This window comes from Carcharhinus amblyrhynchos, chromosome 32, assembly GCF_965287045.1.
Source record: "Carcharhinus amblyrhynchos chromosome 32, sCarAmb.v2.hapA, whole genome shotgun sequence".
In the NCBI taxonomy this organism is placed as follows: domain Eukaryota; kingdom Metazoa; phylum Chordata; class Chondrichthyes; order Carcharhiniformes; family Carcharhinidae; genus Carcharhinus; species Carcharhinus amblyrhynchos.
This window is the reverse complement of record NC_137355.1, coordinates 20119126-20137040: the sequence shown is the minus strand read 5'-3', so window position 1 is coordinate 20137040 and position 17915 is coordinate 20119126. Positions and strand designations below refer to the sequence as shown.

Below are 17915 nucleotides of genomic sequence, written 5' to 3'. Positions count from 1 at the left end.
AATGCAAGCTGACTTGTGACAAATAATATCTTGTGAAATTTTTTTTACTCATTCATGGGATGTGAGCATCACTGCCCACCCCTGAGGGCATTTAAGAGTCAACCACATTGCTGTGGCTCTGGAGTTACATGTAGGCCAGACCGGGTAAGGACGGCAGATTTCCTTCCCTAAAGGACATTAAGTGAACCAGATGGGTTTTTTTTAATGACAAATTCAAAAAACTGTGGATGCTGGAATCTCAAAACAAAAACAGGAAATGCTGGAAAATCTCAGCAGGTCTGACAGCCTCTGTGGAGAGAGAACAGAGCCAATGTTTCGAGTCTAGATAACCCTTCATCAAAGCTCTGACAAAGTGTCATCTAGACTCAAAACGTTGGCTCTCTCTCCACAAATTTTTTTATGACATCATTTCATGGTCACCATTAGACTTTTTAATTCCAAAATTTTACTAAATTCAAATTTCACCATCTGCAGCGGCAGGATTCGAATCCGGGTCCCCAGAGCATTACTCTGGGTCTCTGGATTAACTAGCCCAGCAACATTACCACCACACCACTAGAGAGTAGGGGGTCACCCATTTAAGGCAGAGATAAGGAAAATTTCTTTCCATCAGTCATGAGTCTGTAAATACTTTTTAGATTGATTCTTGTTAAGAACATAACATAAGAACATAAGAAATAGGAGCAGGAGTAGGCCATCTAGCCCTTCGAGCCTGCCCCGCCATTCAATAAGATCATGGCTGATCTGTCGTGGCTCAGTTCCACTTTCCCACCCTCTCCCCATAACCCTTAATCCCCTCTCTTATCAAGAACCCATCAACCCGCTTCTTAAAAATATTTAGCGAGGCAGCCTCCACCACTTCAACGGGCAGAGAATTCCAGAGATTCACCACCCTTTGAGTGAAGAAGTTCCTCCTCAACTCCATTCTAAACCGCCTCCCCTTTATCTTGAGGCTGTGCCCCCTAGTCCTACTGTCTTTTTTGAGCGGGAAGAGTCTCTCCACCTCTATCCTATCCATCCCATTCATCATCTTATACGTCTCAATGAGATCTCCCCTCATTCTTCTAAACTCTAACGAGTACAAGCCTAGTTTATTCAGCCTCTCCTCATAGCTCAACCCCCTCAACTCCAGTATCAGCCTAGTAAACCTCCTCTGCACTCACTCCAAGGCCAAAATATCCTTGTGCAGGTGCGGCGCCCAAAACTGCACACAGTACTCCAGCTGCGGCCTCACCAATGCCCTATACAGCTGCAGCAAGACCTCCCTACTTTTATATTCAATCCCCCTCGCTATGAAGGCCAGCATCCCATTCGCCTTCCTGACCACCTGCTGCACCTGCAAGCTGGGTTTTTGCGACTCATGCACAAGGACCCCGAGGTCCCTCTGCACCGTCGCCTGCTGCAGTGAAAGATTATTGGGGTAGTTTATAAACTTTATTTATTTATTAGTCACAAGTAGGCTTACATTAACACTGCAATGAAGTTACTATGAAAATCCCCTAGTTGCCACACTCCAGCACCTGTTCAGGTACACTGAGGGAGAATTTAGCCTGGCCAATGCACCCAAACCGGCACGTCTTTCAGACTGTGGGAGGAAACCTACTCAATGGGAGAATGTGTAGACTCTACAGTCAGTGACCCAAGCCGGGAACGGAACCTGGGTCCCTGACGCTGAGAGTCAGCAGTGCTAACTACTGTGCCGCCGTGCCACCTCGGGTAGATGTGAATGTGGAGTTGATCATATTGAATGGTGAAGTAGGCTGAAGAGGCCTTCCCTGCACGGGTGGCAGAATGGTTAGCACTGCTGCCTTACAGCACTAGGGGCCCAGGTTCATTCCTGGCTTGGGTCACTGTCTGTGTGGAGTTTGCAAGTTCTCCCCATGTCTGTGTCAGTCCAAAAGACTTGCTGGTTAGATGCATTGGCTATGCTAAATTCTTCCTCAGTGTACCCAAACAGGCACTGGAGTGTGGCAACTAGGCGATTGTCACAGTAATCTAACTGCAGTGTGAATGTAAGCCTACTTGTGACACTAATAAACTTCAAATTTCCTGCTCCTAATTCATATGTTCATCTGTACGTCATTAATATCATTCACTCAGTTTTATAAATTCTAACCATTTAATAATAGTAGCAGTACAGACATTTAGATTTCACCGAACATCATACATAAAAGTGCAATTGGAGGGACCCAGTCCAACCTACATTTTGACTCCTTTAATATTTTTCAAGTGTTTATCCAGTTTCAACGTGCTGGTCGATTCTTTGGACTTTCAGATTAGACTTTAAACAAAGTCTTTTCTCGGATGTGTGTAAAACAGTCCACAGCTGCTATTGGAAGATCAGGGGAGTTCTCCCAAAAATCCTGAGCCATTATTGAACACTCAGCAAACATCACAACAGATAAAGCAGACCCATAGCAGAGTGCAAATTGGAAGCTGTGTTTTGTACAGTACTATAATGCCCACATTTTAAAAGTACTTCATGTAACACACTTAGTGATGTCCTGAAGTAGCAAAAGGTACCAGAAAAAGGCAAGTCTATTTCAGGAGCCCACTGCTGGAATGTATTCCATAATCGAAGAGCATTGTATGGGAATTTTGTTTTCTCTAGTTGCCCATCGTTGTCGTTTGTCCACCTTGAATACACAATGTAACATCATGCAGAAATCAACGACTTTAATGACTTGTACAATAGAGTCACATTTCTGAAACATGAGGCTTCCTTTCCTGCTCTGGGGAAGGTAGGAAGGATGATTCATTTCTTCTGAAAACATTGGACAGTTTGTAACAATCCCACTCTCCAGTTTTTATGTAAAATTTCATTGAGTGACGTATTATCCTGACATATTATCCTGACTTCAATCAACACTCAGGTTTCAGAGAAAGTTCAGTATGGGTGGTTTCTTGATGTCTTTGGAGCTATTCATCTCCAACTCATTTACCTTCCTGCTGTTTTGCAGCTTTTTATATTTCCACATGTTGATCATGGTTTTCTGCCGGGATCCACACGTTTCTCAGTGACTCCAGTTGTTTTTTGAGCCATGACAAAGAAGTTATTATACGTAAGGAAGCCTCGTGATGTGGGACACAGTGCTGATCTTCTGGAACACAGAATTTCCTCTTCCTCTCCAAAGACTCTGACTCACACTGGCTGTGCTGCACTCAGCTGACCACTCAAGCAGCAAGTAACTTAAATTGCCAGGCTGTTCAATAATGGGGAGTAGGGTCACTGTAATGTCAAGCTCATCCAGCCTTCCACCAGACATCCATGCTCATGTCTTTTCCCAAAGCATAGATAGATCAAAAACAAATATCTCTGTCCCTTGTAAACATTTAGCCACTGGAGCACCAGATACATCACAATCATTTAAAGAAAATGGCACACTTAATTCCCGAGCTTAAATACAAAACGTTCAAAATAAAGATAAATGTAGAACATTGAACACGAGGGTCCAGCCAGTGTTCTGCTAATTTACTGTCAGTCTGCCTCATCATAGAATCCCTACAGTGCAGAATAAGGCCATTTGGCCCATCTAATCTACTCTGACCACAATCCCACCCAGGCCCTATTCCCGTAACCCCACATATTTACCCTGTAGGAGGAAACTGGAGTACCCGGAGGAAACCCATGCAGACACAGGGAGAACGTGCAAACTCCACACAGACAGTGACCCGAGCTGGGAATTGAACCTGGATCCCTGGCGCAGTGAGGCAGCAGTGCTAACCACTGCCAAAGAGGAGGCTTTCACATTAATGGCACAAGAAACAGAATTAAGATATTCAGAGCAAAATACCAATGAATGCAGAACTACCTGATATAAAAACAGAAAATACTGGAAATATTCAGGTCTCGGGCATATCTGTCAACCTACACTCTGAGCTGAGAAGGGTGACTGCTGATCTCATTGGAGCATGCAAGATTCTGAAGGGGGTTGACCGAGGATCTTTTGCCCTTGCTGGGTTAATTAGAACATGGGACAACAGTCTCAGTATCAGGGGCTGATCCCTTAGGACTGAGATAAGAGAAGTTCATTAAAAGTGTTGCTCCTTTGTTGAACACACTGAGTGTTGAGATTGACGGGTTAGGTGGATTGGCTGTGCTAAATTGCCCCTTAGTGCCAGGGGGACTAGTGAGGGTAAATGCATGGGGTTATGGGGATAAGGCCTGGGTGGGATTGTGATTGGTGCTGAACTGATGGGCCAAATGTCTTTCAGATTCTATTTCTGGCGGGAAATCAAAGAGTAGATGGGAATGTAGAGTTGAGACATATTGAATGGCAAAGCAGGGTCACGTGGTCTACTTCTGCTGTTAGAGTTATTTCCTCACTGCAGATGCTGATTATTTCCCATATCTTCTGCTTCTATTTCAAGTTTCCAGCAGTTGTAAAGTTTAACAGTTTAGTATTTAAATGTGATATTGCTGTTACAGTCTGGCCATGTCCAGAGCTGGTGAGAACAACATCTGTTCAAGAGTGATGCAGAAGACAATCTAACAATTACTGCTTTATAAAGCTGTCCATCAGTAGGAGATGGTTAAGAGGGATTTGATCAAAGTCTTAACTGTTTCTCAGATATCTTTTTTGAAGAATCAACCTGAATTTCCACTTTTAGACAAATGTTGTGTCTTGTTGGTTGAGGTATAAGTAGACATTTACAGGTTCACTCTTGTTTTAGTCCTGACTCAGGTATAACACAGCACCCAGTACATTTACAACCCAGTCTACATCACTACAAAAGCGAAATACTGGAGATCTGAAATAGAAACAGAGTGCTGGAAAAACTCAGCGGATCTGTGGATTTGAATCCAATAGGAATTCTGAAGGAGCTGTTTTCACTTCCAGCCAATGTTACTTTTGTCTCAACTTCACTGAAAGTGATTACGGTTAATTGCACTTGGTCCACAAGATCCTGCAGCCCAGATAAGCTTTAAAACACATCCTAAAACAAATGAAAACTGATTCAATTTAGTTTTAAACTGCACTTTAGACAAGAAATGAATAGTGATTTGTTTTGGATTTTAAATACATCTTAGACAAATGAATAGTGAATCACTTTGATTTTAGAATCCACCAAACAGAAAGTGATTCCTTTCAGCTTAAAATGCATCGTAGACAACAAATAATAGGTATTTGTTTTAGATTTGAAGTGCCCTTCAGCCAATAAATGAGTAGTGAATCATTTTAGATGTAGAATACATCCTAGACAAATGAACAGTAATTTTTTTTAGATTTAAATGCATCACGGACGAATGATGCGATTTATTTTAGATTTAAAATGCATCTTACATAACAAATGGTAGTGATTTATTTTAAATTGTTGAATGTAATTTAGGGGAATAGTGATTCAGTTTAGCTTAAGATGCATCGTAGGCAACAAATGAATCCATTTCTTTTAAATTTAAAATGCACCAATCTTTTTGGCCAACCAAGTAAACTAACTCAAATTAACTCAGGGGCAAATTAAAAGGGGCAGCTTCCTAAAATGAGGGGAACCCTTCGAAACAAAAGACAAAGTGGAAAGGAAACTTAACATCAAATTAAAATGTGATTAAAGGGCACAATAATGCACCCTAATCCCTGCAGTGCCCAGCAGGTGTTAACAGCTTCGGTACAGGGGCAGACAGTTGGGTTGGATGACCCTGTCGATTGTCTACTGCCTGGACTTGTAGATGACAAGCTTTGCCAGGGATTTAAAATGCATCTTAGACAGCAAATGAATAGCTATTTGTTTTAGATTTAAAATGCACCTTAGACCCAGGTTCAATTCTCAGCTCGGGTCACTGTCTGTATGGAGTTTGCATGTTCTCTTCATGTCTGCGTGGGTTTCCTCTCACGGTCCAAAGACATGCTGGTTAGGGTGTGTTGGCCATGCTAAATTTTCCCTCAGTGTACCCAAACAGGTGCTGGAGTGTGGCGACTAGGGGATTATTTATTAGTCACAAGTAGTCTTAAATCAAGTTACTGTGAAAATCCCCTAGTCGCCACACTCCAGCACCTGTTTGGGTACACAGAGAATTTAGCATGGCCAACACACCTAACTTTCAGACTGTGGGAGGAAACCCACGCAGATACAGGGAGAACGTGCAGACTCCGCACGGTGACCCAAGCCGGGAATCGAACCCGGGTCCAGTGCCAACTGCTGTGCCACCCCAAATGAAGAATAGATGAATGAGAAGAGGGATTAGGCACTGGACCTGCAGATTGTAGTGAGTGAGGGGGGAGTTAATGAGGGATTGAGTGATGTTAATCCTTTAGCAGCTCAGTGATTTCAGACAGGAGTTGGGAGAATTCCTCCTCGGGCAGTAAGTACTTGTTGATGATTTGCAGCACCGTGTCCTCGGTCAGGCTGCTGTAATCCTGGGGGGTTTTGATGGGTAGGTGACCGGCCAGCTCACACAGAGCTACATTGAAGGCGGCCTCCTCCTTGCGGCCGAAGCAGCTGAGCCGGGGCCAGAGGACGGCGCGGACCCCGTCCCGGCACTCGGGCCGCTCTCCGGGCGGGCAGCCCCGGCACAGGAAGAGGTTGTGGGCCAGCGAGCGGCGGAGCAGGAGGCTGACCAGGGTGTGGAGGGTCAGGGCGGCCCGGGGCAGGTCACTGCCGTCCGTATAGAGCAGCAGGCCCCGGCCGGGGGGCTGGGAGAGCCGGTGGACGGGCAGGTAGCGGCCGCCGGCCTGGGCCAGCAGGGGCCGGCTCGGGGCCGACTCCAGCTCCAGGCGGTGGCCCAGGTAGTAGGCGTGCAGGTGGAGGTGGTTGACCGAGGCCGCCGCCCCCAGGCTGTTGAAGCCGAGCCGGAGAGCCGGCTCCGAGCTGAGGAAGAGCAGCTCCAGGGCCCGGAGCAGCGACTCCCGGGTCAGGAGCTGCGGCAGGCCGCGGGCCGGCTCCGGCAGCAGCAGGACGTGGCCCCACTCCAGCGGGCTGACATTGATCACCAGCAAGGCCTCAGCCTCGGCCTCTCCCTCCCGCCGCAGCCGGAACAGCACCTCCCGCGCCGGGATGCGGGTGAAGTTGAAGCCGGCCGGCTCGAAGGGCTGCCGCAGGCTGCGGATTTCCTGCGGCCGCCGCCGCTCGGTGGCCCGCTGCGGGTTGAGCTGAGCCACGAAGCGCCGCGGGCCGGGCAGCAGGCGGCTGGGCAGCCCCGAGCTCGGCAGGCGGTAGCGGAAGCAGCCGGCGGCCATCCGCTCCTCCCAGGCCGAGCGCAGGGCCGCGTCGAAGCGGGAGCCCGAGCCACCGCCCCAGCGGACCCCGCTCCGGATCAGATCCCGCTCCGAGTAGCTGAAGAGCGGCGCCTGGGCCCAGGGCCAGTCCGGCTCGATACCCGGACCCGGCTCTGCCGCTTCCATGGGCGCCGCCATATTTCTCTGACGTCATCCTCCCAGGACCCCTCCCGTTTCCATGGTTCCCGCAGGCTGCCCCAACTTCCGCCTGACTCCCTAATCCTGTCTAAAACCGACCGAAAAATCGACACCGCCGATCACACTGCAAACCTGAAATTAAAAACTGAAATGATTTAAAATTAGAAATCCGCTAATGCTCAATTCAAGCTTATAACCGGCCAGCCAATCAGAAATAAAGATTCCCTTAGCCAATCGAATCGCCGTTTCATCAGCCAATCGGAGCAATGGACGCCCCACAGCCAATCGGATCTCGGTCGGGAGTCTGACAGCCAATAATAGGTGAGCTGGTGTCACCAGGCGGCCAATCAACATCAGGCCCGCCGGGCCGCCAATGGGAGGGTGGGAATCACGGGCCAATCAGAGCTGGCGTCAGGTTGCCATGGGAACAATGCCTCCAGAGACGTGTGCGCGGCCTGGCCGGGCGGGCGGGCGCCAGGTGAGTGAGTGAGTGACTGACTGAGGTAGGCGAGCGGGGCCGGGGTGAGGGGGAGCGAATTCACCTGCCGTGCCGCACACAGCGAGGCGCCGGGCGTCACCGGGAGAGGCGCTGGCCCAGCCCCGGGGGGAGGGGGAACCAGAGCCACTGGCAGGGCCCCAGCCTGACCCACTCCGCCCCTTGTCGACTGGCTGGCTTCAGTCCCCTAGCAACGGGAGGCGGCCTTAGCAACGGGCCTGTCAGCCCAGAGAGCAAAGCTGCAGACCGACCCAGGCTGAACATAGCCAAGTTAAACTGGCTAGCAGGTTAAACTGGCTAGCAGGTTAAATTGATTAGCCAAGTTAAACTGGTTAGCCAGGTTAAACTAGTTCGCCAAGTTGAACTAGTTTGTCAAGTTAAACTAGTTAGCTAAGTCATTTAACTTCTGTTAATCTGAACCAGCCAATGCATTATCTGAGCATCTTGCCCCGGAACCTTCTTGGAACATACTGCCACTATATGAATGCAAATTGATTTGATTTATTACTGTCACATTTATTTTTATTTATTTATTAGTCGCAAGAAGGTTTGCATTGACGCTGCAATGAAATTACTGTGAAAATCCCCAAGTATTGGGATACATGTATTGGATACAGTGAAAAGTATTGTTTCTTGTGTGCTGTACAGTCAAATCACACCATTCATAGAGTACAAAGGGCAGAAGGAAAAGGCGGGAGTTTAACATAGGTGTTCATGGTGACACAGTGGTTAGTACTGCTGCCTCACAAGGCCAGGGACCTAGGTTTGATTCCCAGTTTGGGTGCCTGTCTGTGGGGAGTCTGACTTTGACCCATAGACACACTGTTGTTAAGACCCAGGCCAGAAACTCTGAGGTGTTTTGTGAAGTTAGCCTAGAGCCTACATTTTACGTTTGATTTTTGGCACGGGTGAGTTTAAGGTATTTCACTCCAGGTATGATTTCAGTGATCCACTAGAAAGCTTTTATTTATCCACTAGAAAGTTTATTTAAGAACACAGTTGGAACATAACAAAAGAATTAGCAGTTAAACCATTTAAACATGACACAGTACATGACACAGCTGCCTCACAGCACCAGGACCCTGGTTTGATTCCCGGCTTGGGTGACTGTCTGTGCGTTCTCCCTGTGTCTGTGTGGGTTTCCTCTGGGTGCTCCGGTTTCCTCCCATAGTCCAAAAGGTTAGGTGCATTGGCCATGATAAATTCTCCCTCAATGTACCCAAACAGGCGCCGGACTGAGGAGACTAGGGTATTTTCACAATAACTTCATTGCAGTGTTAATGTAAGCTTACTAATAATTTAACTTAAGCTACTTGATTTGTTATTATTTTAGTGAAAAGTATTGTTTCTTGTGCGCTGTACAGTCAAAACATACTGCTCATAGAGTACATGGGGAGAAGGAAACAAGAGGGTGCAGAACATAGTTTGTTTTGATTTATTATTGTCACATTTATTTGGATACAGTGAAAATTATTGTTTCTTGCAAGTTTTACAAACAAAGCATACCAGTCATAGGGTACATTGGGGAGCAGGATAGAGTGCAGAATACAGTGTTACAGTTATAGCCAGGGTATAGAGAAAGATCATCTTAATATAGTGCAGGATCATTCAAAAGTCTGGTGGCAGCAAGGAAGAATCTGTTATTGAGTTTGTTGGTACATGATCTCAGATACAATACAGTCCCATTATAATGCGATGGTTGGGATCCATAAAATGATATCGCGAAGAAAGCAGGGTCGCGTTAAATCGGGGTGCTAACTTTTATTCCAACATTAATCTCACCATTTTTGCGGAACATTATAACACGAGGCAAAAAGTGCAACATGATCTGTTAATAGGATTAAAGAAAACAAACTCAATCCATATTACGGAAGAGTAAAGTCCCTCCTCCATCTTATTCCCAAACAGCCGCAGCTTCTTCTGAAATGAATATAGCGTGAGTTCAAGCTTCTGCGATGTGTCTCATTCACAGGTAGACATTGCCTTTAGTTCAGGGAGGTTATTACAGATGAACAGAGATGGGGAAAGGTGGAAGGATTTAGGTCAGGATCTTTTTCAGGGTCTGAGAACAGTGTTTGAAGGTTTTATCATCCTTGATGGGGTGGACAGAGGGAGATACTGAAATAAGTGGCAGTGAGTCAATATCAGTATTTCCTCAGTCTTTGTTTCCTTTTAGAAAGATTACCATACAAAGTGAAACATTTTCATCTTGTGACAGTTACCGGACATGCAAAGTCTCTTCTCGCGCATATTGTAAAACAATGACAGAAATCCAATGATTCGTCGCGTTATATCCGAATTCGTGCTAAATCGGGGCACGTAAAATCGGGGTTTCACTGTATTTGTATCTGTATTTGATGAATGAAGGTAGAAGAGAGCATGTCCACGGTGCGTGAGGTCCTTGATTATACTGGCTGCTTTCCCAAGCGGCACGATGGTACAGTGGTTAGCACTGCTGCGCCAGGGACCCGGGTTCAATTCCTGGCTTTGGTCACTGTCTGTGCGGAGTCTGCACGTTCTCCCCGTATCTGCTTGGGTTTGCTCCGGTTTTCTCGCACAGTCCAAAAGACATGCTGGTTAGGTGCATTGGCCATGCTAAATTCCCTCTTAAGGTGCTGGAAGAGGTGCTGGAATGTGGTGACTAGGGAATTTTCACATTAACTTCATTGCGGTGTTAATGTAAGCCTACTTGTGACACTGATAAATAAACTTTAAAGTGTAGATGGAGCCAATGCATGGGAGGCTGATTTGCATGATGGACTGGGCTATGTTAACAAACCTTTGTAGTTTCTTGCAGTCTTGGTCAGAGCAGGAGCCATACCAAGCTGTGATACACCCAGAAAGGATGCTTTCTATAAAAAACTGATTTGATTTGATTTATTATTGTCACATACACTGAAAAGTAGTGCTTATAGAAAAGGAAAGGAGAGAGTGCACAATGTAGTGTTACAGTCATAGCTAGGGTGTAGAGAAAGATCAATTTAATGCGAGGTAGGTCCATTCAAAAGTCTGATGGCAGCAGGGAAGAAGCTGTTCTTGAGTCGATTGGTCTGTGATGCAGATACTTTTGTATCTTTTTCCCAATGGAAGAAAGTGGAAGAGAGAATGTCCGGGGTGCGTAGGGTCCTTAATTATGCTGGCTGCTTTGCCAAGGCAGTGAGAAGTATAGACAGTGTCAATGGATGGTGAGAAAGTGGACATGCCAAATTTCCTAAGGCTTCTGAGAAAGTAGAGGCGTTGGTGAGCTTTCTTAACTATAGTGTCGGTGTAGAAGGTCCAGGACAGTTATTGTTGTTGGATTTAAATATTTGATATGGATCAGTATGAGCTGGTGCTTTTTGTTGGAGGAATTAAAGAGATCATGGATTTCTAGGAAGTTAAGAATCTAAGTGTGTTAGAAGTGCAATGACATTTGGGGTTACAGATTTCCAAATTGTTAAAAGTAGCAACTGCACTTTAGTAAGGTCATGAAAACAGCAAACCAGGCTCTGCAGTTCATTTCCAGGGGGATAGAATTTAAAATCACAATTTCAAAACTTGTGATGACACAAATCTGGGAACTATTATGAACAGCGAGGAGGATATTGTTAAATGTGGAAAGGATCGTCTAGTGGAATGGTGTGGATAAGTGAAAGGTGAAATTTAAAGCAGAGAAGTTTGAAGTGCTTTCCTTTGATCTGAAGAACAGAGAGCTGTTCATAATAGTTCCCAGATTTGGGTCATCCACAAGTTTTGAAATTGTGATTTTAAATTCTATCCCCTGGAAATGAACCACAGAGCCTGGTTTGCTGTTTTCGTGAAATTTAAAGCAGAGAAGTTTGAAGTGCTTTCCTTTGATCTGAAGAATGGGTACAGTTCTAAAGAGGGTGCAGGTGCAGAGTGACTTGAACATATACGTGAACAGGCATTGGAGGTGGCAGGGCAGGTTGAGAAAGCTATTAGTAAGGCATTTAGGATCTTGGTTCATCAATATGGGCTTAAAGTTCAACAGAAAGGAATATCTAATTAATCCCTATGGATCACTGGCTCAGCTTCAGCTAGGTATCATGTCCAGTTCTGGACACTGCAGTTTAATAAAGATGTAAAGGCTTTACAGAGGATACAGAAACGAACGAACCAGAATGGTTCCAAGGGCAGCACGGTAGCACAGTGGTTAGCACACAGGGCCGTGGGTTTGATTCCCAGCTTGTGTCACTGTTTGTGTGGAGTTTGCACATTCTCTTCGTGCCTGCATGGGTTTCTTCCAGGTGCTCCAGTTTCTTCCCACAGTCCAAAGATGTGCGAGTTAGGTTGATTGGCCATGCTAAAAATTGCCCTTAGTGTCCTGAGATGAGTAGATTTAAAGGATTAGTGGGTAAATATGTAGGGATAGGGCCTGGGTGGGATTGTGGTCGGTGCAGACTCGATGGGCCTAATGGCCTCTTTCTGTACTGTAGAGTTTCTATGATTGTATTTCTATGGTGAGGAATTTCAGTCACATGGATAGATTAGGGAAGGTGGCACGGTGGCACTGTGATTAGCACTGCTGCCTCACAGTTCCGGGGACCTGTGTTCAATTTCTGGCTTGGGTCACTGTCTGTGTGGAGTTTGCACATTCTCCAAGCATCTGCATGGGTTTCCTCCGAGTGCTCCGGTTTTCTTCCACAGTCCAAAGATGTGGGGGTTAGGTGGATTGGCAGTGACAATTTGACCCTAGTATCAGGGGAATTAGCAGGGCAAATATGTGGGGTTATGGGAATAGGGCCTGGGTGGGATTGTGGTAGGTGCAGACGCGATGGGCCAAATGGCCTCCTTCTGCACTGTACGATTCTATGGTCTATGAAGTTGGGGCTGCTCCTTGGAGAAGAAAAGATTTGGTGGAGATTTGATAGATTTGTTCAAATCTTGAGGGGTTTAAATGGTTCATGCTGATTGGGAACCAGAGAATATCTATTTAAGGTGATTGGTGAAATGAGCAACAGAGACAGGAGCAAAGTCCCTTTTGCATGGTGGTTTAGGATCTGGTATGCACTGCCTGAGAGGGTGGGGGGACAGACCCACCAGCCCAGTTCAAATGGGCAATTCACCAACACAAGAAACTACAAAGGGTTGTGAACGAAGCCTGGTCCATCACTCAAACCAGCCTCCCACCCATTGACCCCATCTACACTTCCCAATGCCTCAGAAAAGCAACCTGCATAATTAAGGACCCCACGGTCCTTGGATATTCTCTCTTCCATCTTCTTCCATCAGGAAAAAGATACAACAGTCTGAGGTCACGTACAACTGACTCAAGAGCAACTTCTTCTCTACTGGCAACAGACTTTTGAATGGACTTATTTGCATTAAGTTAATCTTTCTCTACACCCTAGCTATGACTGTAACACTACATTCTGCACTCTCTCCTTTCCTTCTCTATGAAGATATGCTTTGTCTGTATAGCATGTAAAAAAAAATACTTTTCACTGTTAATTAATACATGTGACAATAATAAATGAAATCAAATCAATTCTTCATTTGTAACTCCAGTAGGTATAAGCAGACTATGTAACTGTGAGAGGTGTCACAACATTCTAGTCTGTCAACCTGTCTCTTTCTTTGGTTTGGTATCAAAATAATTGCTTGTAAACCCTCCCATAGAATGCCTTGAGATGTTTTACAGTGTTTAAAGTGTTTTATAAATGCATTAGTTTGAATTATTCTTCGCTGGTATGACTTTGCTGAGGTTTATAGATATGAAGACCTTTCCTTCCCCAGAAGTCACTCCCTAATTAGAAAAACAATAGAAAGGTAATAAAATCAGCTGTCCTGCCCTAAGGTTTATGCAGATAGTTCTCTGTAAACTGTAGCTGGAAGTTTGTGTGATAGATGCTTGGAAAATTCATGCATGATTTACCCTTCTCAGTCTATCTCTTTATCTTTGACGATTGTGTTTAGCAAATTTGAATTGCACTCTTCAGGGGGGTATGTGCACGAAGGCACATTCTGTCGATCACTGATGCATTATGCTGGCTGTACCTCCTGCTGAGATGGAACTCACAGGTGGGCTGCTGAACTACAGCCATTAGTGTTGCTGGCGCTTAGGTCAAGTAAATATCAGTACATGGACAATGTTGCTGGAACAGTCATTCTGAGGTAATGTGAGATAATGCATTTTGGAAGGTCTAATACAGATGGGAAATATACAGTAAATGGCAGAACCCTTAAGGGTATTGTTAGGCAAAAGGATCTGGGTGTACAGGTACACAGGCCACTGAAAATAGCAGTGCAGGTGGGGAAGGTAGTCAAGAAGGCATACTGCATGCTTGCCTTCATTGGCTGGGGCATTGAGTTTAAAAATTGGCAAGTCATGCTGCAGCTTTATAGAACCTTAGTTAGGACGCACTTGGAATATAGTGTTCAATTCTGATCACCACACTACCAGAAGGATATGAAGGCTTTGGAGAGGGTATAGAAAAGATTTACCAGGATGTTGCCTGGCATGGAGGACATTAACTATGAGGAGAGGTTGGAGAAACTTGGTTTGTTCTCACTGGAACAACAGAGGTTGAGGGGCAACATGATAAAAGTCTATAAGATTATGAGAGGCATGGACAGAGTGGATAGTCAGAAGCTTTATCCTAGGGTGGAAGAGTCAATTACTAGGGGGCATAGGTTTAAGGTGTGAGGGGCCTTAAATGCACCTAACCAGCACATCTTTCAGACTGTGGGAGGAAACTGGAGCACCCGGAAGAAACCCATGCAGACATGAGGAGAATGTGCAGACTCCACACAGGCTGGAATTGAACCTGGGTCCCTAGCGCTGTGAGGCAGCAGTGCTAACCAATGTGCTACTGTGCCGCCCATAAGAGCTCCCAATGCTAATGTGAAGTCTGCACACATGAGGACAGCCTCAACTGGGATCATGTCACACTATGTAATCCCCACCATTTGGCCTGGGCTTGCAAAATCTCACTAACTGTCCTGGCTTCAGACAATTCACACCTCTTTAACCTGTGATTATCCCTCTCTCCATTCACACTGCCTGCATCTGTAAAGACTTGATTACCTGTAAAGACTCACATTCCAACCATTATCTTGCAATTGAGTCTGTGTCTATATATGCTCTGTTTGTGAACCCAACTCTCCACTCACCTGATGATTTGATTTATTATTGTCACATGTACTAACATACAGTGAAAAGTATAGTTTCTTGTGCGCTATACAGATAAAACATTGTTCATAGAGAAGGAAAGGAGAGAGTGCAGAATGTAGTGTTACAGTCATCGCTAGGGTGTAGAAAAAGATTAACCTAATGCAAGGTAAGTTCATTCAAAAGTCTGACAGCAGCAGGGAAGAAGCTGTTCTTGAGTTGGTTGGTACATGACCTCAGACTTTTATATCTTTTTCCTGATGGAAGAAAGTAGAAGAGAGAATGTCTGGGATGCATGGGATCCTTAATTTACTGGCTGCTTTGTTGAGGCAGCAGGAAGTGTAGACAGAGTCAATGGATGGGAGGCTGGTTTGAGGTCTGAAATTGCTGGCAACAGACAGGTCAGTTAGAATCTGTGGAGAGAACCGCACAAGTTATTGCTTTAGGCTCAGTCCTTACTGAAAGAAGGGATTTTTGATGGAATTAGAGGAATTGGAAGCTGATTAATGCCAAGAGTGCATTCACTGTGTGGTTTTTACCTAGTTGTTCTGGCTGCTGAAAAAACATCACAACACGAAAGGAAGACACAACTCTAAGAGAAGATGCTCCAAAACCCTGTCACGGATCAGAAAGGGAAAAAGGCAGATTAACATTTCAGGAGCAAGGAGAAAGACCCTCGGTTGGAAGTATAAAAGGTAGGTGAGTTCTCTTATGGTATTGATAAGGGCAGAAGTGAGGTGGACTTCAGAGCTGAAACCTCCCCATACGAGTGAGTCAGTATTTTAAATGGGCAGCACCCTCTGGTAACTTTTCCCAATGGTGTGAATTTAGATGTTGAATGTCAGCAATCATAGAACACTATGGAATATGTCCAATGAGAATCACTACATATTTATTTCAAGGGGGCTATCTGGCTGGTTTAATTTTCTCAAATCCAGCAATGCTGAGTTCAACTGACTCTGCCCGAGACAAGCTATTTCAGCTCAGACCAAGGACTGCACGTGGGATACTCCCCATCTGTAAATCTCAGTACCAGTCCAGCAAGTGGATTTATCTAGGCAGGCACTGGGGGGCATGCTAACAATGAGACTTTAATTTACTACAACACACACTGTGTTCCAGCAATTTTTCCAGTGACCCATGACAATGTCCAGAGTGAAACGATGCAATCAGCTGTTTTCCTGCACAGTTGCTGTGATACTGTAGTAAACACTCTGAATCCCCAGTAAATGGTACTATGTTCTGCCTGCCATAGGATTGGTTTTTAATATTCATTCATAGAATCCTAGAGTGCAGAAGGAGGCCATCTGGCCCATTGAGTCTACACCAACCTAAATCCCACCCAGCCTTATCCCCATAACCCCATGCATTTACCCTAGCTAGTCCCCTTGACACTAAGGGGCAATTTAGCACAGTCAATCCACTGAACCTGCATATCTTTGGACTGTGGGAAGAAACCGTAGCACCCCGCGCTGTGAGGCAGCAGTGCTAACTACTGTGCCACCGTGCCACCCGATGCAATGTTTAAATCTGCCCAATGTTTGCATTTGTTGCCCATCCCTAATAGCCCCTGGAGAAGGTGGTGGTGAGCTGCCTTCTTCAGCTGCTGCAGTCCCAGAGATATAGGTACAGCATCAGTCCTGTTAGAGAGGGAGTTTCAGCATTTTGACCCAGCGACAGATGAAGAGGGAACAACAATATACTCAAAGTCAAGATGATGTGTGACTTTGAGGGGAACTGGTGATCCACCTATCTGCTCAGTGATATTGTCCTTCTTGATGGTGGAGCTTGTGGCTTTGGAAGACTGAATGATAAAATTATTGAAATTTGAAAGGACTATTTGCAATGTTGCCACATGTAGATACCGGCTGAGGACAAGGTGGAGTCTACAATTCTCTCCTCAAAGTGACACGCCGCTCTGAATTGAAAAGATATCACTGTTCCACTCCTGTCTCCCCTGATGGAATATCCACATGGATACTTGATCTCTGCTGAAATTGTTTGAACCAAAATCTCAGTGCTCACAAGTCCACAATCAAGGGGTGGCATGGTGATTAGCACTGCTGCCTGACAGCGCCAGGGACCTGGGTTCGATTCCCAGTTTGGGTCACTTGTCTGCATGTTCTCCTTGTGTCTGCGTGGGTTTCCTCCGGGCGCTCTGGTTTCCTCCCACGGTCCAAAGGCGTGCTGGTTAGGTGCATTGGCCATGCTAAATTGTCCCTCAGTGTACCCGAACAGGCGCCAGAATGTGGCAACTAGGGGAATTTCACAGTAACTTCATTGCAGTATTAACGTAAGTCTACTTGTGACTAATAAATAAACTTTAACTTTTTACTTTCTCCAAGCCACTTATCAGTCTAACCAGAGGACGCTTTCCTAAGTTGTTTTCATCAAATCTCTACGTCTCACAGAATGAATGCTTCTGGCGTTGGGAGTGATTCTGAGGAAGAATCAGCTGACGAGGAAGCAGAGAACGAGGAAGAGAGTGCAGCTGAGGATTCCGATGACGAAAATGAACTAATTCAGAAACAACCCAGTACCCCAAAAAAGAATGTAGCAGTGAGAGAGCTGGTGAACCAAATGAAACAGAATAAATTATTGGGAGAACGTGAAGGACTTCACAAACAAGAACTGATACGATCCAACCAGAAAGTTGAGGGAAGCGCAAATGCCATTAAAGATGAAATGCTCAAGAGAAAGAAGAGGAGAAAACGGAGGTAAAGCCAGGATTGAAAACCCTCTTCATGGCTGTTTTATCATTTCAACCTTGCTGCCTCAATACTTTCTCAGATATTCCCTCGCACTGACCAGTGTATCTCACTCCCTCACACTGACCAGTGTATCTCACTCCCTCGCACGAACTAGTGTATCTCACTCCCTCACACTGACCAGTGTATCTCATTCCCTCGCACGAACCAGTGTATCTCACTCCCTCACACTGACCAGTGTATCTCAC

At 45.5% G+C, this 17915-nt stretch overlaps 2 protein-coding genes across 2 annotated transcripts in view; one reads left to right on the top strand and one right to left on the bottom strand.

The window, feature by feature from the left end:
- Positions 1-6014: 6014 nt before the first annotated feature.
- Positions 6015-7352, bottom strand: gdpgp1 (GDP-D-glucose phosphorylase 1). Its single transcript, XM_080216126.1, has one exon. The coding sequence runs from the start codon at positions 7350-7352 to the stop codon at positions 6243-6245; it is 1110 nt and encodes a 369-aa protein (XP_080072252.1). The 3' UTR covers positions 6015-6242.
- Positions 7353-13855: 6503 nt separating this feature from the next.
- The window catches only part of LOC145360669 (tubulin polyglutamylase ttll6-like), a 47005-nt gene continuing 42945 nt past the window's right edge, over positions 13856-17915 (top strand). The window contains exons 1-3 of the mRNA XM_080216018.1: positions 13856-13962; positions 15503-15654; positions 17371-17676. Coding sequence (XP_080072144.1) covers positions 17372-17676 — 305 coding nt within the window. The 5' untranslated portion in view covers positions 13856-13962; positions 15503-15654; position 17371. The remainder of the gene's footprint in view (positions 13963-15502; positions 15655-17370; positions 17677-17915) is intronic.

Excerpts from the sequence above, each read along its gene's own strand:
- gdpgp1 (XM_080216126.1), bottom strand. The coding sequence starts at position 7,352 with ATGGCGGCGCCCATGGAAGCGGCAGAGCCGGGTCCGGGTATCGAGCCG.